Source organism: Cibotium barometz, chromosome 24 (assembly GCF_041138505.1).
Source record: "Cibotium barometz isolate CiBa-2024 chromosome 24, ASM4113850v1, whole genome shotgun sequence".
NCBI lineage: Eukaryota > Viridiplantae > Streptophyta > Polypodiopsida > Cyatheales > Cibotiaceae > Cibotium > Cibotium barometz.
Genome location: NC_141069.1, coordinates 55,287,903 through 55,313,342, shown reverse-complemented (window position 1 = coordinate 55,313,342; position 25,440 = coordinate 55,287,903). Strand labels below are relative to the sequence as shown.

General features: G+C 39.8%; 1 protein-coding gene across 2 annotated transcripts; it reads left to right on the top strand.

Moving 5' to 3' along the window:
- Positions 1–11,682: 11,682 nt before the first annotated feature.
- LOC147625462 (ATP-dependent DNA helicase pfh1-like) lies at positions 11,683–14,135 on the top strand. 2 transcript variants are annotated; one of them, XM_086818800.1, is made up of 2 exons: positions 11,683–12,280; positions 12,449–14,135. In XM_086818800.1, exons 1-2 carry the CDS (start codon positions 11,698–11,700, stop codon positions 13,558–13,560), a joined length of 1,695 nt encoding a protein of 564 aa, XP_086674926.1. In that variant the 5' UTR covers positions 11,683–11,697; the 3' UTR covers positions 13,561–14,135. The 2 variants fall into 2 exon arrangements, with proteins under 2 accessions (XP_086674926.1, XP_086674925.1); XM_086818799.1 differs by having other exon boundaries at positions 12,401–14,135.
- The last annotated feature ends 11,305 nt before the right edge of the window (positions 14,136–25,440 follow it).

Genomic DNA, 25,440 nt, shown 5'->3' with positions numbered 1-25,440 from the left:
TGCTTCAAGAGCGTGTGGTAGCAAGCTAGGATGAAGTCCTAAGTGATGTACCTCATGGATATATTATGAGAGTAGTCATTGTAATAGCATTAGGCCTCTTATGAGCCTAAAGTGCCCGGCCGGCCATAGTTTAAGTGAGTGTGAACACTTATGGCCATGCATATAATTGAATTTCTCTTATAATACAACATACCCTCCCATTGTGCAATTGAATCTTGCTCTTGCTAATCCTCTTGCTAATTTCTCTCCCTAATGCATGGTGTGTGAGTGAAGTGAGGTGAGAGGAGGGACCAAGACCCGTGGCAATATGAAAACGCTTGCTGTGGGAGATGCGATGGAATTGCTTCTCAAGGAGTTGTGGAGCTAGGAGACCGCAAGGGTTACGAGCTCGGCCATTAGAAAGATCCTCACGACGACAGTTACAGTTCACCAGGTAATCTCTTTTTGGATGTGTTTCAAGGAGGGTTAGGGTGAGCCATCCCTTGGCTTTTTCCATCGTTTTGCCTCTAATCTACGCATAACCCATTGCCCATTATCTTGATTAATGGTTTTCCATGAAAAAGATATGGATTTGATGATGATTTGTGTGAGATTTGGTATAGAAATAGCTCTCTTTTTTTGTTGCTGAAAAGAATGCTTTTTGCTTAATTTTTAGATTAATTTGTGTTTTTGTTGTTGTTTTTGTGGTTTTACACAGTTTGTATTAGGCTTAGTTTGCATCCATTACAATGCAATAGAATGTAATTTTTAGTGAATGTTAGCTCTCTTTAGTTTAAACATAGAACTAAGATCATTAATTATAGTTTAATTGTGTGTGTTTTTGTTGAAATTTTTTGGATTAGAGTGTTAGCAAGCATTAGAAGTAGCTTAATCTTTCAAAAAAATTCTTAAAACCATAAAAAAACCCTTGAATTTGACTAATTTCTCTTAATGGACTGGTTTTTATCATTAAGGGTAATTAATCTTGTTGCCAAAAATTAGAAAATGTGTTAATTGGGGTCTAAATTGATATATGAGTAGTCGAAATTGAGGTTTTTGAGTATTTTGAGAGCATCTAGATGCATCAAAACACCTCATCACATCAATTTTTTGATCAATTGGAGAAATTTGACTCTCTTTGCTTAATTTTGCCTTAAAGAGGAGACTATAATTAAGAGTCTAATTAATCTCCTAATTAGAATATAATTAAGAGTCTAATTAATCTCCTAATTTAGATTAATTTACACAATTGTTAATGCACAAAGATTAGTTTTTCCTTGCTCTATCCAATGATGTGCTCAATTGTGTGAATTAATTAGAGATTAATGGTTAATTAGAGTCCTTGATTAGTGTAAAAGAGAGGAAGATTAGTGAAAAAATTAATCTTAGATTAATCTTTAATCACTTTTTTTAAAGTAACTCATTAAGACTAATGAGAATTCAATGAGTAGATGCTCATGAGTTGTCAAAATTGTCCATTTTGGCGGTCATTTATGAAGGGTGTAAGGTGTGCCATAAAAGGTTAACTTTTTTGATTCCCACTTACCTTTTTGGAAAAATGCCCATACTCTTTTCATTTTAAATTCAAAAGTATTCTCCCCCAAAAATGAAAATTCATATTTCCCACTAGACTCTAAAAAAAAAATGTGAAAGACCAGGCCGTGTGAAAAGGTCTGGCGTGAACGACTGGGGCGTGAACGCTGGGCGGACGTGAACAGCTCGGGCGTGAATGGTTGGGACATGAACGACTGGGACGTGAACGGGTGGGGCGTAAATGGTTGGGACGTGAAAAGGTCTTAAAAAAAGCTTTTAATATTTTTTTAAATATTTAAAAAAAGACTCTGGAAAACACCCCTGTTTAGAGGCCCGTATCTCTTAAACCGTATATCCGATGAAGGCTCTCTAGGGCTCATCGAAAAGCTGACATCGAGCTCTTTGACTTTGGACTCGGTTGTCTGAAGTCAAAATCGACCATTTTGGCCTCCGACCAGTCTCAAAATTCGACCCAAAAATTGAGGCAAAAAAACATCCCAAAAACCACGAAAAATGCAAAAAATAGCATGAAAATGACAACGAGTCATATCGGACTACTTTTTGAGAGCCTAAACAACAAAATCACAGACGACTTAGGGAAATAAGTTGTAGTACTCCAAAAATACTACAACTCCCTGATACAGAGTTTTTCAAAATTCCTTTTGGAACACCCTAAAAAACGTGCTGCAAAACAGGAAAAAAATTCTCAAATTTTTTTTTCGTCTTGAGACAATGATGGAAAATAGGTTTTAGGATCTCCTCTTCCATATGGGAAGTTCCTTGCATACGCTTTTTTCAGAAAAAATATCTCAGGTTCACGTGTATATAGCGCCTAAGCTAATTAGGGCAACCAGACACCCGTTTGATCCAACGAAGAGTACGCCAACCCTCTTGAGGCTATAACGGGTTGTAGGAAAGTATAAAAAGCAAAAAAAAAAAAATTTGTAATTGCTCATTAAGGAGCATTTAGGCACTCTGACATGGCTACGATAGAGGGAGTGCCAGGGATCACACAAGGACTAAACGCAATGGCTGTCATCTTCAAGCCATTGAGATCTATGCCGCCAATTCACCTCCCCATGCCATTGGCCATGCCTATAACCAGCGTGTCATTGGGTTTTACACCCCCTATGACTTCGATCCCACCGGGGCTTTGGTCCCTTGCCTAACATTCCTGCAAGTCCTATAAGTACCAACCCTTTCCTGGATGCCCACACCTTGGACATATTGAAAAGTCTAGGAAGGGGGGTGGCCCAAGGACTCATTGAGTCTCTTCTAACAACAAGAGCACTCACCTACGGCGTCAGTGATTCATACAGAAATACGGCTGTACAAATTTCTAAAATTATGGGCAAATATGATGGAACAACAGACCCTGCTCAAGTTATTCAAATGTTTGAACAGAGATGTGAAGCCTTTGGAAATCCCAAGCTAAGGTACATGCATTGAACTTATGCTTAGAGGGAAAATCTAGTCGATGGTTCATCGCATTGATACCGACGATCAAGAGATCAACTTCAAAACCTTGAAATCAGCCTTTATACATGGCTTTTCCAGACAAGGTGATCAATGGAGTTCAGTAACAGAACTCTATTCAATTGAGTGTCAACCCAATGAATCCATTAGAGATTCTATACTTCGAATAAAACTCTTGGACTCACATTGTGAGTCATGGGAAACATTAAATGATGTTCAATGGAGGAGATGTTTCATGATGGGCTTGAAGAATAACAGCTTACACAACTTGATCATTGTATCCAATCTGGAAACATTCGGTCAATATTGCAAAGAAGCAATATGATTAGATGACAACATGCTAGAAGATGATTATGCTACGAGGTGTTCCTCAACTAAACCAAGTCAAACATGGGTGGCAAAAGAAAGATCAATCTCGGAATTAACATTCCTCGAATTTTATGCAGCCTTGCTTAAAACCTTACAGCAAACATTCCTAAGACAGGATGAAAACCTTCAAAACCAGACATCCTTAATGCCTCTAAAAGTGAGGAGCAAAATGCCTTGTGTTGAATGCAATCACTACGACCATCCCAATCCTCATTGTGCATACAAGTCACCTGTTCTTCTGTACTGCATATATTGTAAAACATTTGACCATGATAGTAAAAAGTGTCCCGCTTCATCCACAATGGACTCAAAACCTCCATCTCCCATGCACCAAACAGAAACAGTCCAAAGGGTAGAAACTGCTCAGGAAATAGTTAATCGGACACTTCAGTGTTTCTATTGACATGGACCTCACAAGGTGGCAGATTGCACAATTGGGAATACTTCCATGCCCGTAGTCACTGACACCTTGCGACCAATGTGTGAACGATGTGGCATTGATCACATGTTCCAAGATTTCCCAAGACGAGTTGCTTCAATGCAACATGTCTCACAAAATACAACTCTTAACATCTTAAGTGTATAAAACGTGCAATTATCCATGGTGCCCTTGAATGTGCTTACATGCTTACAAGCCAAGACATGACAAATAGTCAAAAAGAACGTAAAAGACAATACCTCAACATGGATAGAAGAACATGCTTTAAAACAGAACCCAAAAGAAAAAACAAAACCTTCTAAAATAACCAAGAAAAATAAAGTGTCGAAACCAAAGTCGAATTAAAAGACAGGGAAAAGGAGTCTATAGAGGACATAAACCCAAAAGGGGACATAAACACAAAAGAGCCAAAATCTATACATGATGTAGAAGCATCCACCTCAAAGACCACCACACAAACCTCAACACCCATACGTGCGACACAGGATACAAAAACCCGAAAGAAAATTTGATCTCGTCGCATGCGTAAACATAACAAACCAAAGAAAGTTAGAGAATGAAACAAGTTCTAGTACATCACTAAGTGAGTATGAAACAAGTTCTTACTCTTCGCTCAGTGTACCACATAGACCAATCAAGAAACTAGAACCCACCCAACCACCCCAAATGGATAATAATGATCACATGATATATGTAAAACGCAAAAAGCAAGCTCAAGAAAGCATGCTTAGCTTGGTTGAATATCTTACAGGGTCACCGGTTGTGATTGAGCCTCATAATGCCAAGATTCAAAGCCTAGAAGAGTACCGCTTTCCCTTTCAAGAGTAAGACATACTCTCTACACAGAAGAGTCATTTGAGATAGATTGTACGAACTATAGGCTTGAGAAAGCATGTGAGGAATTCGATAATTCCCTTACAAGATTAAAATAATCTCTCAAAACGTCATTCGGAGGAATGCTCTTCTCGCAAATAAAGCCAACATCACATCGGCACTTGCACCTTTAATGGCTCAACCTGAGTTATACAAGGATATAATGAACTACATAAAACAAGACTGTGAGGATTCACAAGTTTCCAAACAGCCCTCATTAAGAATCGTCAGAGGGCCAAGTGTGCCAGTGTACGCATTGGGTACTCTTGAAAAAGCTGAGACCCAAACAGAGGATGAAAGTGAATGGGAATATGAAAGAGAAACATGATTTGAAGAGCTGAAACAATAACCGAAACACCCATGGTTCCTTTGGAAGATTCTATCATTGTATGGTTGGATTTTCCTACATGAAATGATGTTCAGCGCAAACGCGGTTGATTAGCCCTCGAGTAAGTCATAACATCATGTGACAATAGACACTTGGGTGTCATTGGGACAACCTAAACTCATCCCTACAAGCAATAGTCTTGCAAGAGGAGCCAATGGACAAAACATTGAAGTTCCAGGTTCCTTTAAATACACTACTCGAACAATTGATGAGACAATATGGAATTTACATTCCATGCTACCCTAGAATCCCTTAAATGATGTCGTCTTTGGTGGACCTTGGATAAGTGAATCGTTGTATTCCCTAGATGAATCCATGCAAACAGTCACCTTGAACACTCCTGCAGCAGCAGGCAATGTACAATTGCTAGTATGGGAGGAAGAAACCTTGCACGAGCTAGAACTTTCAACATATCTTACTGAAAAGATCCCTAGGATTTTGGTTGGATTGGAAATTGCACATAAAATCACCACAGCTCAAGCACAGCTTTATCTAACACGAGAACACAATCTCATGACCCTCGAGCTATGGGGATTGTTAGGTCAACCAACACTCATGGCACATCTTGAAAAAATTACCTTTACACAAGACTTGAACATGCCATGTCTGGGGTACTTTGAACATACAATGTATATTGAAACTAACCCCCTCACTTGCAAGTTTTTTGTGGTTGAGTATGTGTTGGAAGCAGATTTAATCTTGGGGCATAAATGAATTGTTGCTTCCCAGGCACCACTGTGCTTTGCGTGCGATAGAGTCATTATGATGTTCAACGATAAAAAGTTAACAATACCATACTACCAGGAAGAGGATCCAACTTTACTGGATATCTATGATGCTGAACGCAAAAGGATACAAGCCTCTTCCACAAAAGCCCCTCTACACAATGACCTACAATCTACATCAACAACCAACTCCGATAAAGCCTCTACTCCTTCAACCCCATCCTCACCTACGAAGTTCGATGCCAAGACCTTGCAAAAATCAACATCTATTCCTAAAGAAGTTCCCACATCCAAACCATCTATCTCTAATAGGAAACTCAAAGGAAAGACCCCGAAGCCTATGCATTTTCATCGACAAACCTCAACAAAGGAGACAACCACATGCTCAAAGGCCTCGTCATTGACAGCCACTCCACAAAAGACTCTAACCTCATCATCATCAACAATGCCCATGAGTCTCAAACCTGTAGCCTCAGCGCGCCAACCAAAGTCAAGGAGGGCCCCAAACCTTCCACATCAACCCTAAAGAAAACCCCACCAAGACTCCCACAATCACGATGTCTTAATAGTATCAAAATGTGGGTGGAGAAGCAACTACTTGTAGCTCAAGGCTACTATGAAGGTGCCAATCAAATTTGGGTGCGTCGACAGTCAAAACCTCTTCCTCAATGTAGCACTCGAAAGCCAAGGAAGAAGAAGAGTACTCCACAACACCGTTTACAAAAGCCTATGCGAGTTCCTCAAAGAACTCCACCAATGCAACAAGTGTGGGTACCAAAAACAATGCTGCAAGCACAAGGGTACTACCAAAGAAATACCAAATCTTGGGCCCCCAAGCACATCACAAAGTCCCCTAAGCTTGTGCAAAGAAGAAAGCCTCAACACCAAGCACATCGACCACCAAAGTACAGTGTTCATCAAAGATGGGTGCATGTGCATGTGCATGTACTTAAACAACAAGGATACTATGATGGTAATTCCATTATATGGTTGCCAGAATCGAACAATGTGAAGAAAACCTCACCACCGACTTAAACCCCAAGAACTTTACCCATAATTCGACAAGAATGGAGGCCCAAAAATAGCAAGCAAATCACTCAACCACTCTCGTGCATTCAGCACCAACACAAGATCTTGTTTGTTCAAGCAAACAATTAGCAGTCTTCCCTATTGCCTCGACATCATTTCAGCAACAAATTTAAGAAGAAATATGGAGACTTAGGAGCACATCAATAATAGAATAACAATGCTCTTGTCACCCCTCTGGAAGTAAGAAATGAGCGTACAAGAAGCCGTTGTTTGCAAATCATGACATAGATAACCCATAAAATCAAATTTAAAAAAAAGGGTCAAAATCTACAAATTCACGGAATTCCATCTCATGGAATTACAATTCACGGAGTTCCATCTCATGGCTTAAAAACTTGCACTTTCACGATTTAAGCCCCATCACGATTTAAGCCATATCACGCAATAGCCACTATATATTTGTTAAGCTTATTGCTTACTACTCGTTTGGCTAAATTAATGTAGCAGCTGCTCCATAAGTACATATCCATACTCATGCACTGGAGAACATTTGCACCAAAGCCTCACCATCGACAACTTCCAGGTACATCTTTGGATGGGGGGGCCATGGTGGGCAAAAGCTTGGTCAATGGTACAACCCATCGCCTGGAACTTTCCTTCAAATTACAAACCTCTCCAAACGATGCCACCATCTTCACAAATCAATGATCTTCAATCCCTAGTGAAGATCTCTATATTAGCCTTGCAAGCACGTAATTCTTTCAATCCTCTCGCCAACAAGTGGCTACTTTAACACAGAGCAATTCAATAAGAGTCTATATGACTCAATTCTTGTACTTCATGAAAATCTACTTCTAAGAGCACTTAAATATACATAAAAACATAAAAAGCACATGGACAAAAGAAGACAAGATCAGGTCCTGCTCAACAACATTTGACAAGAATCTTGCCACACAAAGGGACATCATCACAAGCCAATTACTTCAAATGATGAATGTCGCTTCAATGAATCAAATGAGGAACTGAGAATCACCATCTTGTTCTGATGAGTAAGTCTACATTCCTCCGGATCCTTCTCTCTCTTCTCTCCCATTATTAAAATCTCTTAGGGTCCCCACTAACAAATATCACATGTAACCTTGCCGATGATTGTCAAAAACAAAGTGAGCCCCAAAAAAAAGGGGGCTCACACAATTATAAAATTACAATCATTCCCAAAAAAACCCACCTGTTAGGAATTCCTAATACACCACTAATCTCTTCATTCATTAACTAGCTTTTCTTATTCCTTTCAGAGGAACAAAGACCATTGAGCATCATTCAACATCAAAGCCATCGCCAAAGCTTGTTCATTCTCCGCACACAAAGGTCTTCAATGCGATCACGTGGACGCGATCGCCATCAGGAAGGAGGGAATGTTAATCCAATTCTAGGATTAACAAGAGCTACCGCCATTATCTTACATCAAGGAGTCATGGTAGATACACCAAAGGGTCATACATTCAATATATGAAGCAATATTGTCCAAAGCTACAACTTGGATAGGCACTTGGACAGGCGCTCGTAATGGTGTGACGGAGTATTTATGGCAATTCCCGCTTTAAGAGCGTGTGGTAGCAAGTTAGGATGAAGTCCTAAGTGATGTACCTCATGGATATATAATGAGAGTAGTCATTGTAATAGCATTAGGCCTCTTATGAGCCTAAAGTGCCCGGTCGACCATAGTTTAAGTGAGTGTGAACACTTATGGCCATGTATATAAGTGAATTTCTCTCATAATACAACATACTCTCCCATTGTGCAATTGAGTCTTGCTCTTGCTAATCCTCTTGCTAATTTCTCTCCCTAATGCATGCTAGTGAGTGTGTGTGAGTGAAGTGAGCTGAGAGGAGGGACGAGGACCCGTAGTGCAACGGGGTGGTGTGACAACGCTCGCGGAGATGCGGTGGAATTGCTTCTCAAGGAGTTGTGGAGCTTGGAGACCTCAAGGGTTACGAGCTCGACCATTGGAAAGATCCTCACGATAGTTGCGATTCACCAGGTAATCTCTTTTTGGATGTGTTTCAAGGAGGTTAGGGTGAGCCATAACACACGGCTTTGGTGATGCCCGCATACTTGCACATTTTTGGAGACTTATACTGAGACCTCTACCATCATCTTTTTTCTCTTCTTCTTCTTGCAGGTTTTGTAAACCAACCCTTCCGGACATTGCACCAATGAATAGCCCCTTGCCCACTATACCAAAACTTTCACAAAACCACGGATGGGGATTGGCAAGTAAGCTTGCCATGGCCATAAAACTAGTAATAACAATGCTCTCAACACCAAGAAGACACAAACCCACACACACTCAATAATTAAGAGAGAATAAGGAAATTGTCATCTTTATCACTATTATCCTCACTCTCTTCCTCCATTGAAGTAAGGACAAGAAATGCACAAGAGAGAAAACTTATTTTGTAAGAACTCAAGAGAAAAAAAAAGTGGAAAGAGAAGGCACATAGTCGTGCAACTCCCTCCCTTCAACTTCCTCAACCAGCTCCTCTTCTTGATTTTTTTATTTCTCAAAAAGTAAAGTAAGGTTCAATACATTTGATTTTTTTATGGTATACAAACCATTCAAATTTGAAAAAAGTGTTCTCCTATTCCTTTCTACACATACACCCAGAGTTTCTCTTAAACGAACTGATGGTAATGCACCGCAAGTCTTCCTCGTACTATCCACAAACAAACAGATAGGCTAAGAGCACTAACAAGATCCTATGCATTGTGCTTACAAAGACAGTCAAAGCATCGAGGACAGATTGGGAGCATAAGTTCTCATCCACGTTATGGGCTTATAGAACGGTCTACAAACTTTGACTGGGACTACTCCATATAACCTAGTCTTCGGACTTGATGTTATACTCCTAGTAGAATTCATGATCCTAACTTTGAGGGTAGCAAAGCAAATGTGATGGCCAGGCAACAAGTTTTCTAAACGACTCATAGAGCCCGAGAAACTTGTCGAAGTAAGGCTACACTTTGTGGTAGCATGTACGCCAAGAAAAAAAGAAGAAAAAGGTGGTTCAATGCCAACATCAAAACTAAGAGGTTCAAGGGGAAGGGGTCCTCAAGGAAAAAAAAAAGGAAATTGAAGTCGATAGGGATGGGTTCTTTTAGGATCTACAAACTCGTAACTAGAGGGGTAGCATGCCTAGAGACCCTTGATGGAGTTCAGATGGAAGGATTCCTCAATGGGGGCAAACTTAGAAAGTATTATGGGTCGTTGTCCTATATGAACAACTTGAAGCCATTCACGAGGCTAAAGAAAGGAGAAAATAGGAGGCTGAGATGAAAAGACGAGCCCAACAAGAAGCTAAAGCCCGTGTGAAGAAAAGAAAAGGAAAGGTATTATACCTATCCACATGACTAAAATGCGTAACGATGACAAGGAGGAAGAGGTTAATGTCATATGAGACTTGGGTCTCTTTAGGAAAACTTGCCCTTCATGCTACGTAAGCTCTTGTAAAAACTATCTCAGGCTTATCTAATGAATGTAAGGTGATGGCAAAGCTTTAGTTCCACAGAAGGTAGTTTTTATGTTATGACTGCAGGTACGATGCTGGAAGAGGTCATCCTTAGAAGGGGATAGATAGCCAAACATGACTGTAGCATAGATTTGATAATGAGGACAACTCTACTAATCTTTTTCTATTAATCCTCTTCTTTGACATGATGCCATCTGTAACTTCTCGCTCATGTCGCCCTCATTGTGCAATAACGTTGTTGAGGATAGAAGCTAGCTTAGGCAGGGAGGGGTTGTTACTCCTGTTTTGTACCTCTTGTAATCCCTGCCTAGGCAAGGAGGGGTTATTACTCCTTTTTTGTATCTCTTGTTATCCCTGCCTAGTCTCCTTGCCTAGGCAGGGAGGGTTTGTTGCTTCTTTTTTGTACCTCTTGTAATCCCTGCCCTTGCTTTGGTGCTTCATATTCATGGCCAAAGGCCTACTATTGTAAAAAAACCCACCTATGTAAGGCTTGAGTTTGTAATGAGAACATGTTTTGGGTACCCTATAAGTGTGGGCAGTTGGGCAGCCCACCTGTATATAAGTAGCTTATAGGAGTATGTAAAGGCACTTTTGATAATATAATCTAAATTTGAGCTCAAGCATGGGAGATCCTTCATTCTTTCTTGTCTTATCACTTCTTCTTACATGCTTTCATGTTTAAGTTGTCATTAGCTATGGAGTTTCGAGGAGTTGCTTGCTTGTATGTGTGAGTGCTTGAGTGTGTGTGATTGAGGTAAGCTTGCTTGATTCTTGCTTGTGATTAACTAGGTGTGGATGGTGATTGAGAGGGGGGGAGAGAGAGAGAGAGAGATTGAGTGAAAAGAGAGGAAGCTTGCTAGCTTTTCCCTCACGAGTGATTAGGTTGCGAAGGTCCAAGCATTGGATTGGTAGAGCTTGACCACCCATTCCCACATTCAATGTGCTTTCATGCTTTAGACGGGTTGTACTCCTTGGTGAAGACAATGCTTGTTGTGAACCTACAACTTCGTTGAACAACGAGACAAAGAGAGAGAGGGAGATGGTGCAACGGTCTCTGCCACATGGATTGTCACCAACATATATAAAGAAGCAACTGGAGAAAGAAAGAGAGGGAGGTGGGTCCTTTTGCACGTAGTAGAAGATGATGGAAAGATGGAGAGAGGTAGAGGGAGAGAAAGTGACACTTGGTGAAGTTGCAAAATCATGCATATTTTGAAAGATTTTTATCGTAGATTGAACCTTATAAAACTCCTTTTAAAAATGAATATCCGTAGAAAATTAATAGGGTCCCTTAAAAAAAAGCCAAGGGCATATAACATTTACTTATTTCGTTAAAGCTAGAATTTATCGCTCGCGATGGATCTCACCTCCGAACAACGAGCTCGTGCGGCTCGCCAGAAGCAAATCGCACTTGCCAAGAGGCAGCAGCGTCAAATCCACCCGAGCTTCAGCGTATGTACTAGTTCTGATTGGGCCCTTGCAAAGTGCAGCAGCATCCACCACCCCCTTCAGGAGGAAAGGCAGGAGGGCACTGGCATACCCGACACGAGACTTGATCCTGCAGCAATCGGGAGAAGCAGAGATGGAGCCTTGGATGAAGCACCATCTCAACCAGAAAACCGCTCATGGCACCTCACTACCATCCAGGCATCAAAGGTAGGTCTTCCTCCTATTTCTGATAAAGAATTAGGGTCAGGTCAGCATTCTCCTTTACCATCCTCATATGTTGAAGAAGGCCCTGGAACCCATTACAGTTCATGGGAGAGCCATTTAGAAGAGGAAGTAGAAGAAGAAGAAGAAGAAGAAGAAGAAGAAGAAGAAAAAGAAGAAAAGGAAGAAAAGGAAGATCTTAGTGAAGAAGAAGGGTTACCTTACCGTCATGACAGCCCTCTGAAGTTTTCCCAGCAGCAAATGCAAGTCTTGGAAGCTGTGGCACATGGTAAATCTGTCTTCATAACCGGTTCTGCTGGCACTGGCAAGAGTTTTATACTTAAGTACATCATCAGAATACTTAGGAGGTTGCTTGGTAAAGAATATGTATATGTTACTGCATCTACAGGTCTTGCAGCTTGTGCCCTTAATGGCACCACTTTGCATTCATTTGCAGGAGTAGGCTTGGGAACAGATAGCCCCAACAACCTCGCTTGTAGAGTTCTTCGTAAAAAAGAATCGAGAAAGCGATGGGAGACAGCCAAGGTTCTCATCATCGATGAGATAAGTATGATAGATGGGGAGCTTTTTGACAAGCTGGATTATGTGGCAAAGAGGCTAAGGAACAATCATAGATGTTTTGGAGGCATACAATTGATTGTCACAGGAGATTTTTTCCAGCTTCCACCTGTCAACCCACCAAATCCTCGGAAGTTTTTTGCTTTCGAAGCAGACTGTTGGAGCAAATGCTTTGATTTGCAAGTTGAACTGGAGCATGTGTTTAGACAATCTGATGGAGTCTTTGTTAAGATGTTGAATGAGATAAGGAAAGGAGTGCAAACTCCGCAAACACTCGAAAATCTAAGAATGTGCCACAGGGTTTTACTGGATGATGGCTCCGGGATCACTCCAACAAGACTATATCCCTTGAAGGTGGACGTGAAGCATGAAAACATGCAAGAGTTGAAGGCTTTAGCAACAACCACCATTAGCTTCACATCTGTAGACTCAGCCCCAAACCGTCTTCATAGGTACATGCTTGATAATATGAGGGCCGAAAAGGAGCTACAACTATGTGTCGGAGCACAGGTAATGCTGATAAAAAACCTCAATACTTCTGTGGGTTTGGTGAATGGTGCGAAGGGTGTCGTCGTTGGTTTTGAACCACTAAGTCATGATGAGAAGAAAGATAAAGAGAGTAAAGCCCTTAGAGATGCGGCTGACTTGATTAGTCCAATCAAAATCTGGCCAGTTGTAAGGTTTGATTGTGGGAGAAGAACGATAGGGCCTCAGAAGGAGACTGCAGAAGATAGGGGTGTGGAAATTGTGAGTAGGATTCAAGTCCCTTTAATCCTCGCGTGGGCATTAAGTGTTCACAAGTGTCAGGGTATGACAATTAGCAAGGTTGAGACTGACCTTTCTAAAGCTTTTGAGTATGGCATGGTGTACGTGGCTCTCTCTCGTGTGAAAGACTTAGATGGACTACAGCTCATTGGATTTGATCCTACCCGTGTCAAGGTACACCCAAATGTGGTGGCCTTCTTTGACAAGCTGACAGGGAAGGTGTAGCAAAATTTCTTAGAAGCAGGCTGGTTGTGGAGGTCTGCTTGCCCTATAAGTTTGCTTACACACCAAATTTTACCATGCTTAGCACAAGCCTAAACCTTTTTGGCAGTTGTGAGGTGCATGGTTATCTTGGCTGGTGGGGCAGTGCCTTGGTTATCAGGGAAGCATGGTCGTCCCTTACCCCTAAACAGGTCTATTTGCGCCAGATTCCCTCATTGTCACTCCCTTAAAAAGACACCATCAATCTGGCCTCAATGTCCAAAAGAATCACCAAGAATTTTGTAAGCTGTCTGTTTTGACTCCTCTGCTTCAATTTGTACTCATGCTTTGCAGTGGTTACACAAGGTTCATTTCTGAAGAGTAATGGGGATGCCCCTTGGGGCAGCTTACAAGGTGACAGTGCAGTATATCTTTCTCTCTGTTAGGCCAGGAATGATTTTTTTATTCTCTCTGGTTGGGCTCTAAATGTGTATCTCATTTCTGGCACAAAACAGCTATGCACATTTTGCATGTAAACTTATTAAATTTATATAAATGGGGGCGGTGGGGGTGGGGGGGTGTCTTGTCCCTTCACATTATCTTTGCTCGCTGTTTGAGTCGTCTGTTGTGGCTTACCTTTTTTTAACCACCTTCTTGTGAGATAGGTTGGAGCTTCCTTGTGGTGGATTTATGGATGCTAAAGCATCATAAATACTTTATTAGAAGAAGGAAATCATGCATTTTTTATGCCAATATTCGAATTGCAATATGCACCTATGGCCTTTGGATTGTCCCAAGCCCCGAAGTTAATTTTGTTGGGGGTATACTCTTAGGGACTTACAATCAAAGACCTTTTTTTTGAGATTGAGAAATTTTGTTGGGGTACAGTTTTAGGTCTTATGCCCTTACACTCTTATGGACTTATATATATATATATATATATATCTCATTATTTGTTATTGCAATACCTCTTTTTTAGTATATGTATACAATATAAATTTCTTTTTCAATGTATGTATACAATATAAATTGTGCTTGTCTTTTTCTCGTTGGATCTACTACATTGATTGACTATGTGGGGGTCGTTGCATGTCACTAAAGAGTCGAGACAATGGGGGAGGACTTGGGATAAATGTTGTGTGCAAGACACAACACGGGGGGGCTTGGGATCTATCCATAGATAGATAGGTCAATGTATGGATAGATCCCAAGCCCAACGTGTTTGTTTGTAGTGACACACAATGGGTTCCACCAACAAGAGAAAAACTATATCAGATGTAAACAAAGGGTTTACATCCCTAAAGATTCAAGGGGTGCTGCTCTTCCAAAGAATTGTGTCAATCTTGGCAACAGGTAAGGCTGTTGACTATACTATCTTGGTTGAGACAGTATAGTCATAGAGTCATAGTTCTAATCCAAATCCTTGCTTGGAGTGAACCTATGTTGACCTCTCAGTGATTAAACGTGATGCCATGCTAAAAGTGAAAAGTGTAAATCATACCCTAGAATAGGTGTTCATTCTCTCAAAGATGGAGAGATTTATCATGTGTGTTTGCAAGCATTTCGTTTGCATTACAAATTTGCTCTTTTGTGATGGAGACATATAAGCTCTTGTGAATGTGTTTCTATGAGTGACCGAAACGGACCATAACCTCTTTTGGTAGTGTTGTGCCAATCCCTTGGCTTTTGCCAATTTTTTTGTCTCTAAACTTATGTATAGCCCATTGTCCAAACTCTCTAGTAGTGGATTTCTTTAAAAAGAGCTAGTTTGATGGAGATTTGTGGTAATTTTGCTCTCTTTTTTGTTTTGCAAAGAATGTGGTTTAGCTTAATTTCTTGTTTTTGTTTTGTTTGTAGATAGGTTGTAATGTTATATGTAGTATCCACATAGGTTAATCTAGGCTTATAATATAACATTTGCACATAGGTTAATCTAGGCTTATAGTATCCACATAGGTTAATCTAGGCTTATAATCTAGGCTTATAATATAACATTTGCACCTCATTAAGCATTATGCCAAAGGTAGGCAAGAAGGACTTGTGATAGTGACATCCATGCATAGGCAATCCAAAGTTGAATGCTTCTTCTATCACTTATAAAAGGAGCCCTCTTTCTCACTTGTAAGATATATTGAGGCATATTAGCATATCAAGCATAGAGTTTCCCTAGATGTTAGAGCTACTCTCACTCTTGCAGGTTATTACTTTTTTACTTGATGTGTGTTAGTGATGGAATTCTAGGCTCCTTGGGTCGTGATGGTGATATTCTAATTTAGTAAGCTCGTTTACATATATATGTGAAGTGAGTCATGTTTGCGTTTGTTTTCTGTCTTATTGTGTCTCCTCATTATCTCTCCTCATTATCTCTTCTAACATGTGTCCAATTAAGTCTTGTTCCTCAAATCTCATTGTACTCATGTTTATATTTGTGTTCTCTCTTGTTGTGTCTCCTCATTACCTCTTCTAGAGCATGTGTCTAATTGAGTCTTGTTCCTCAAATCTCATTGTACTTCAATAATTGTTCACCCAACAACAAGGTCACAAATGAGGAGCCCTAGCATTTAGATTGGTGAGAGTGTACTTATTTTGGTTCCGCTGTTAGGACTCATCAAATTCAAGGAAGAAGGAGAGGAGCTTTACCTCAAAGTCATTGATTTTGGGTTCTTCATTGCTACTGATTGAAGTGGAGTTATACCAAATTGGCATGAGGGATTTGAAGAACTAAAAATTCTAAATCACACAACAACCAATATTATTCTCAACAAGGGGGTATGATGTGAGTAATCTTCTTCACATTTGGAAGGAAAAAGTGGTTACTTCACTTGTTTATTTTGGTACCTAGCTTAACGGTTTTGATCATATCTCTCTAATTATGAAGAATTTTAAGGTGCTGAAAAAAGTAAAGTTACAGCCTATTGAGGCCAATTTTTGAGTGTATATGCAGAGTTTATTGAGCTCTAAGTCAAATTGTTGTGTGTGGAGAGGGTTGAAGATGTCTCAAAATGTCACTTTTTGAGCTATGTAATTGAGCACCACCAAAGGAAGTATTTTCAAATTGAAAGATGCAATTGAAAGTGCTAACTAATTTCTTTATCTTGTATTGTTTTGGGGTAAGATCAAGATTTAGAGGTAGAAGTGGACATGCATGATTCATGTGGAAGGGCTTCTCAAAATTGTTGTTTTTGGGCACCTAGCTTCACTATTTCTGTTATAACTTTAGCAAATGAAGGAATTTTTGAGTCCTTCAAAAAGAAAAGTTATATCACTCTTTAAGAAGTTTGTAATGAGCTATTGGGAACCATGTTTTGAGTTCCTATATAGTAGATATTTACCTCTGAGATAGATTGTGTAGAAGGAGTACAAATTGCCTTGCTTGGTATTATGCTTCATTCAAATATGAGATATGTGGGGCTGATTTGTGGAAGATAAGCTAATGGAAGTCTTTAACATGTGTATTATTTGGCTCAAGAGTATTGATGATTGAAGGGAGGTCAATCTTATCCACAAGGGAGGTAAAAACCCATTTCATGTCTCAATGTTTTTCCCAAATCTTCTCATTCAACCCAATCCACCCTTCCAACCCTTCCTTGCCTTTGTCTATGAATTTTATAGTGATTTAAAAAAATCCATTAACAACACATTGTCTTTCTTTTTGGTGCTGAGAGATTAAGAAAATTTGTGCAATCACCTCCTTCCTATACTTGAATATGAAGTAACATAGGATGTGCATGTATTGATTTTGTTGTGAATCTTAACCACCAAGAAGGAAGGAAAATATGTGTTATTATCCTCTATGAATTACCTCTTATGCCAAATATGCATACCAACCCTTTGCTTGAGAGAAGTGAGGATTCTTCCTTGTGGGTGTGACTCATGGATATAACAAATAGTATGCCTAGTATATGCCAAACAAACTTACAAGGAAGAGGTGTGTTATGTCCTTCCCATATATATATATAGAAGGATATAATTAATTTTGGGGACCTTGTTGCTTCTTTTTTCCTTTTATTTTTTATTATTCTACACAATCCGTCATAATGGAAAAAATACCCATCCTTCATGGAAATAATGGGGAGGATCCAAAAGATTATCTTTGTGAGTTTAAAATATCTTGCATTGGTAATGTGAAGAGGAAGTCTATAGAATGGGCCTAATTCTTACCTTCATTTGACTAATTCTACACCATCCAAGTCATAATGGAAAAAATACCCATCTTTCATGGATCCAAAAGATTATCTTTAGAGGGAAGGGCTGTTGAAATTAGAGCAATGTGATGAGCTATGGTGGATCAAATACTAGAATCAACATCATTAAAGTGATTAGCAAATAATTAAGACGTAACTAGCAAGTAATTAATAAATAATTAAGATGTAATAAGCAAGTAATTAGTAAATAATTAAGATGTAATTAGCAAGTAATTAGCAAATAGCTTAATGTAGGCATGGATAATAAAAAACCAGCAAATTCTCATTAGGCCAATGCCTCAATTTATAGAGATTACATCAAAGCATCTAATCCCACTGATTTCTCCTTGATTCACTCCACCTCTCCCAGAATATCTCCACACATCCTAAATCTTCTCATGCTACCCTTTATTCTCTCCCAGTAGATTCTTCTAACCTTTTCACAGGTTCTTTCACATTTACACATCCTCTTTTACAGCCTCTAACCAAGGGCTTGTTCTCGCACACATCGTATTCACTTGTATATTTCAACACCTCCCCTCAAGTGAATACTCCTAGAACACCTGGACCCTATACCAAGTTTCCCTCCTTACTTGATAGTCTGCGAGACGACTAGTGTCTAGCACACCTCCCCTCAAGTTATCTTAGCACACCTGGACCCTATACCAAGTTTCTCTCTTACTTGATAGCCCTACGACTAGTGCCTCGAGTCCCTAATCTCATAGTCCTTGACACTCTCTCTCTCTATGTGTCCAAGGCTACTATAAGTGCCCGCGACCTTGACTAAAGTGCTCACACATACATCTATCTACCACATGGCCTACATAATCGGTGGCTCAGAGGTGGGTTTACTTTGTTGGGGCAGGTTACATTGGGTTGTGGGGTCTCTCTCTCTCTCTCTCTCTCTCTCTCTCTCTCTCTCTCTCTCTGAGATTTTCACATGGCTCATCACTCTTTGGAGCCTCACATCTTCTCTTGTCTTCAATCTTCTTCTCGTGGTAGCTTCTCTTCACGCATCCGTCTCTTCTTTCAGTCTTCTTGGGGCAGCTTCTCTTCTCGTGTCCATGTCTACCTTTTCCTTCAGTCTTCTTAGGGCAGCTTCTCTTCTCGTGTCCATGTCTTCCTTCAATGCTTCCTTTAGATCTTCTTGGTGTGGATCTTCCTCTTGGAAGGAGATCTTCTTCTCCTTTCATGGCTGGGGCCATGAGCTTGTCCGTCAAGTCTTTTTGCTCCATGTGAGCAACATGTTTAAATGTTTTGCTGACAGTTCCTTTGGGTTTTTGATGTTTATCTTGTGTCATTATGCAATGCAAACCCAAATTTATGCGGGAGGTCTTACCTCTTGCCTTATTCTGGACAAGGGCAGTGTCTGATCCCATATTTATACTGATGCAATGTGCCCAATACATAATGTGTATAGCATTCATTCTCATGCACATTCCCAAATGCAACTCTGGCTATGAATAATCTTGAATTTGAGTGGGATTTATAGGCATTAACCAAGGGTTAAATACAAAATGATGATTATCACAATTTTATCAGTATAATTTTCCCAAAAATTACATAATTTTAAATCAAGGGTAACCAATTTGTACGGAATGGTTGGAGCATCAAACCAACTCCGAATTGCAATCTGAAGTTATAGGGATCTGTATCAGATACCTAATGGTTAATTTGAACCCTCAATCACACCAAAATACAGTGATTAGTATTGATTAATCACTGATTAGCAAATTAATCCTCTTTTTTGTGTGCAAAAAACAGAGTATGCAGGGAGTCTAGATTTGGTGCCTTAGACTTCAAATGAGCTCAAATGCTTTCAAAGCCATCAATAGCAATGAGTCTAGTAGAGGATTAAGCCAAGAAAATACAAGATTTGACCAAATATTGAAAGCTTAATCTTTGTTTTTCCAAAGTCACCTGCAGATTTAATGAAGAGCTTGGATCTCACTGTAGACTTGATCAAATTGAATTCTGTCTTCACCAGCTTGTAGAGCATGCTTGAAAACCCTCGGAGCTATGAGGAATTGGTGGTTTTGCTTTTGATTAGCTTGGCTAGAGCTCAAGGATGTTGACTACCTATGGCTAGAAGGGTTTGGGCTAATTATGAGTGTGCAAAGAGAGGGAGCTCCTCCACTGGTTGGGGGTACAGAGGCTAGTTGAAAACTAACTAAAATTTTGATTAATTTTTAATTATCTACTAATTCTAATTAATTAGATAATGGGCTCATAAACCTGATAGATTCTAGGCATGGCTTTGATACCATGTTGAAATTAGAGCAATGTGATGAGTTATGGTGGATCAAATACTAGAATCAACATCATTATAACAAAGTGATTAGCAAATATTTAAGACGTAATTAGTGAGTAATTAGTAAATGTTTAAGACATAATTAGTAAGTAATTAGTAAATATTTAAGATGTAATTAGTGAGTAATTAGCAAATAGCTTAATGTAGGCATGGATAATAAAAAACCAGCAAATTCTCATTAGGCCAATGCCTCAATTTATAGAGTTTACATCAAAACATCTAATCCCATTGATTTCTCCTTGATTCACTCCACCTCTCCCAGAATATCTCCACACATCCTAAATCTTCTCATGCTACCCTTTATTCTCTCCCAGTAGATTCTTCTAACCTTTTCACAGGTTCTTTCACATTTACACATCCTCTTTTACAGCCTCTAACCAAGGGCTTGTTCTCGCACACACCGTATTCACTTGTATATTTCAACACCTCCCCTCAAGTGAATATTCCTAGAACACCTGGACCCTATACCAAGTTTCCCTCCTTACTTGATAGTCTGCGATCGACTAGTGTCTAGCACACCTCCCCTCAAGTTATCTTAGCACACCTGGACCCTATACCAAGTTTCTCTCTTACTTGATAGCCCTACGACTAGTGCCTCGAGTCCCTAATCTCATAGTCCTTGACACTCTCTCTCTCTATGTGTCCAAGGCTACTATAAGTGCCCGCGACCTTGACTAAAGTGCTCACACATACATCTATCTACCACATGGCCTACATAATCGGTGGCTCAGAGGTGGGTTTACTTTGTTGGGGCAGGTTACATTGGGTTGTGGGCTCTCTCTCTCTCTCTCTCTCTCTCTCTCTCTCTCTCTCTCTCTGAGATTTTCACATGGCTCATCACTCTTTGGAGCCTCACATCTTCTCTTGTTTTCAATCTTCTTCTCGTGGTAGCTTCTCTTCACGTGTCCGTCTCTTCTTTCAGTCTTCTTGGGGCAGCTTCTCTTCTCGTGTCCATGTCTACCTTTTCCTTCAGTCTTCTTAGGGCAGCTTCTCTTCTCGTGTCCATGTCTTCCTTCAATGCTTCCTTTAGATCTTCTTGGTGTGGATCTTCCTCTTGGAAGGAGATCTTCTTCTCCTTTCATGGCTGGGGCCATGAGCTTGTCCGTCAAGTCTTTTTGCTCCATGTGAGCAACATGTTTAAATGTTTTGCTGACAGTTCCTTTGGGTTTTTGATGTTTATCTTGTGTCATTATGCAATGCAAACCCAAATTTATGCGGGAGGTCTTACCTCTTGCCTTATTCTGGACAAGGGCAGTGTCTGATCCCATATTTATACTGATGCAATGTGCCCAATACATAATGTGTATAGCATTCATTCTCATGCACATTCCCAAATGCAACTCTGGCTATGAATAATCTTGAATTTGAGTGGGATTTATAGGCATTAACCAAGGGTTAAATACAAAATGATGATTATCACAATTTTATCAGTATAATTTTCCCAAAAATTACATAATTTTAAATCAAGGGTAACCAATTTGTACGGAATGGTTGGAGCATCAAACCAACTCCGAATTGCAATCTGAAGTTATAGGGATCTGTATCAGATACCTAATGGTTAATTTGAACCCTCAATCACACCAAAATATAGTGATTAGTATTGATTAATCACTGATTAGCAAATTAATCCTCTTTTTTGTGTGCAAAAAACAGAGTATGCAGGGAGTCTAGATTTGGTGCCTTAGACTTCAAATGAGCTCAAATGCTTTCAAAGCCATCAATAGCAATGAGTCTAGTAGAGGATTAAGCCAAGAAAATACAAGATTTGACCAAATATTGAAAGCTTAATCTTTGTTTTTCCAAAGTCACCTGCAGATTTAATGAAGAGCTTGGATCTCACTGTAGACTTGATCAAATTGAATTCTGTCTTCACCAGCTTGTAGAGCATGCTTGAAAACCCTCGGAGCTATGAGGAATTGGTGGTTTTGCTTTTGATTAGCTTGGCTAGAGCTCAAGGATGTTGACTACCTATGGCTAGAAGGGTTTGGGCTAATTATGAGTGTCCAAAGAGAGGGAGCTCCTCCACTGGTTGGGGGTACAGAGGCTAGTTGAAAACTAACTAAAATTTTGATTAATTTTTAATTATCTACTAATTCTAATTAATTAGATAATGGGCTCATAAACCTGATAGATTCTAGGCATGGCTTTGATACCATGTTGAAATTAGAGCAATGTGATGAGTTATGGTGGATCAAATACTAGAATCAACATCATTATAACAAAGTGATTAGCAAATATTTAAGACGTAATTAGTGAGTAATTAGTAAATATTTAAGACATAATTAGTAAGTAATTAGTAAATATTTAAGATGTAATTAGTGAGTAATTAGCAAATAGCTTAATGTAGGCATGGATAATAAAAAACCAGCAAATTCTCATTAGGCCAATGCCTCAATTTATAGAGTTTACATCAAAACATCTAATCCCATTGATTTCTCCTTGATTCACTCCACCTCTCCCAGAATATCTCCACACATCCTAAATCTTCTCATGCTACCCTTTATTCTCTCCCAGTAGATTCTTCTAACCTTTTCACAGGTTCTTTCACATTTACACATCCTCTTTTACAGCCTCTAACCAAGGGCTTGTTCCCGCACACACCGTATTCACTTGTATATTTCAACACCTCCCCTCAAGTGAATACTCCTAGAACACCTAGACCCTATACCAAGTTTCCCTCCTTACTTGATAGTTTGCGATTGACTAGTGTCTAGCACACCTCCCCTCAAGTTATCTTAGCACACCTGGACCCTATACCAAGTTTCCCTCCTTACTTGATAGTCTGCGATCGACTAGTGTCTAGCACACCTCCCCTCAAGTTATCTTAGCACACCTGGACCCTATACCAGGTTTCTCTCTTACTTGATAGCCCTACGACTAGTGCCTCGAGTCCCTAATCTCATAGTCCTTGACACTCTCTCTCTCTATGTGTCCAAGGCTACTATAAGTGCCCGCGACCTTGACTAAAGTGCTCACACATACATCTATCTACCACATGGCCTACATAATCGGTGGCTCAGAGGTGGGTTTACTTTGTTGGGGCAGGTTACATTGGGTTGTGGGGTCTCTCTCTCTCTCTCTCTCTCTCTCTCTCTCTCTCTCTCTCTCTCTCTGTCTCTCTCTCTCTCTCTCTCTCTCTCTCTCAGAGATTTTCACATGGCTCATCACTCTTTGGAGCCTCACATCTTCTCTTGTCTTCAATCTTCTTCTCATGGTAGCTTCTCTTCACGCGTCCGTCTCTTCTTTCAGTCTTCTTGGGGCAGCTTCTCTTCTCGTGTCCATGTCTACCTTTTCCTTCAGTCTTCTTAGGGCATCTTCTCTTCTCGTGTCCATGTCTTCCTTCAATGCTTCCTTTAGATCTTCTTGGTGTGGATCTTCCTCTTGGAAGGAGATCTTCTTCTCCTTTCATGGATGGGGCCATGAGCTTGTCCGTCAAGTCTTTTTGCTCCATGTGAGCAACATGTTTAAATGTTTTGCTGACAGTTCCTTTGGGTTTTTGATGTTTAGCTTGTGTCATTATGGAATGCAAACCCAAATTTATGCAGGAGGTCTTACCTCTTGCCTTATTCTGGACAAGGGCAGTGTCTGATCCCATATTTACACTGATGCAATGTGCCCAATACATAATGTGTATAGCATTCATTCTCATGCACATTCCCAAATGCAACTCTGGCTATGAATAATCTTGAATTTGAGTGGGATTTATAGGCATTAACCAAGGGTTAAATGCAAAATGATGATTATCACAATTTTATCAGTATAATTTTTCCAGAAATTACATTAAATCAAGGGTAACCAATTTGTACAGAATGGTAAATATAGTGATTAGCATTGATTAATCACTGATTAGCAAATTAATCCTCTTTTTTGTGTGCAAAAAACAGAGTATGCAGGGAGTCTAGATTTGGTGCCTTAGACTTCAAATGAGCTCAAATGCTTTCAAAGCCATCAATAGCAATGAGTCTAGTATAGGATTAAGCCAAGAAATACAAGATTTGACCAAATATTGAAAGCTTAATCTCTGTTTTTCCAAAGTCACCTGCAGATTTAATGAAGAGCTTGGATCTCACTGTAGACTTGATCAAATTGAATTATGTCTTCACCAGCTTGTAGAGCATGCTTGAAAACCCTCGGAGCTATGAGGAATTAGACCAATTTGATTGGATGAAGCAAGAATGTCAAAACCTCCTCAGAAAAATGGCGTCAGTAAAAATCGCGATTTCTCCTGCGTTTCTTGGTGGTTTGGCTTTTGATTAGCTTGGCTAGAGCTCTATTGGCTAGAGCTCAAGGATGTTGACTACCTATGGCTAGAAGGGTTTGGGCTAATTATGAGTGTGCAAAGAAAGGGAGCTCCTCCACTGGTTGGGGGTAGAGTTGAAAACTAACTAAAATTTTGATTAATTTCTAATTATCTACTAATCCTAATTAATTGGATAATGGGCTCATAAACCTGATAGATTCTAGGCATGGCTTTGATACCATGTTGAAATTAGAGCAATGTGATGAGTTATGGTGGATCAAATACTAGAATCAACATCATTATAACAGTGATTAGCAAATAATTAAGACGTAATTATTGAGTAATTAGTAAATATTTAAGACATAATTAGTGAGTAATTAATAAATATTTAAGATGTAATTAGTGAGTAATTAGCAAATAGCTTAATGTAGGCATGGATAATAAAAAACCAGCAAATTCTCATTAGGCCAATGCCTCAATTTATAGAGTTTACATCAAAGCATCTAATCCCACTGATTTCTCCTGGATTCACTCCACCTCTCCCAGAATATCTCCACACATCCTAAATCTTCTCATGCTACCCTTTATTCTCTCCTAGTAGATTCTTCTAACCTTTTCATAGGTTCTTTCACATTTACACATCCTCTTTTACAGCCTCTAACCAAGGGCTTGTTCCCGCACACACCGTATTCACTTGTATATTTCAACACCTCCCCTCAAGTGAATACTCCTAGAACACCTAGACCCTATACCAAGTTTCCCTCCTTACTTGATAGTCTGCGATCGACTAGTGTCTAGCACACCTCCCCTCAAGTTATCTTAGCACACCTGGACCCTATACCAAGTTTCTCTCCTTACTTGATAGTCTGCGACGATCGACTAGTGTCTAGCACACCTCCCCTCAAGTTATCTTAGCACACCTGGACCCTATACCAAGTTTCTCTCTTACTTGATAGCCCTACGACTAGTGCCTCGAGTCCCTAATCTCATAGTCCTTGACACTCTCTCTCTCTATGTGTCCAAGGCTACTATAAGTGCCCGCGACCTTGACTAAAGTGCTCACACATACATCTATATACCACATGGCCTACATAATCGGTGGCTCAGAGGTGGTTTTACTTTGTTGGGGCAGGTTACATTGGGTTGTGGGGTCTCTCTCTCTCTCTCTC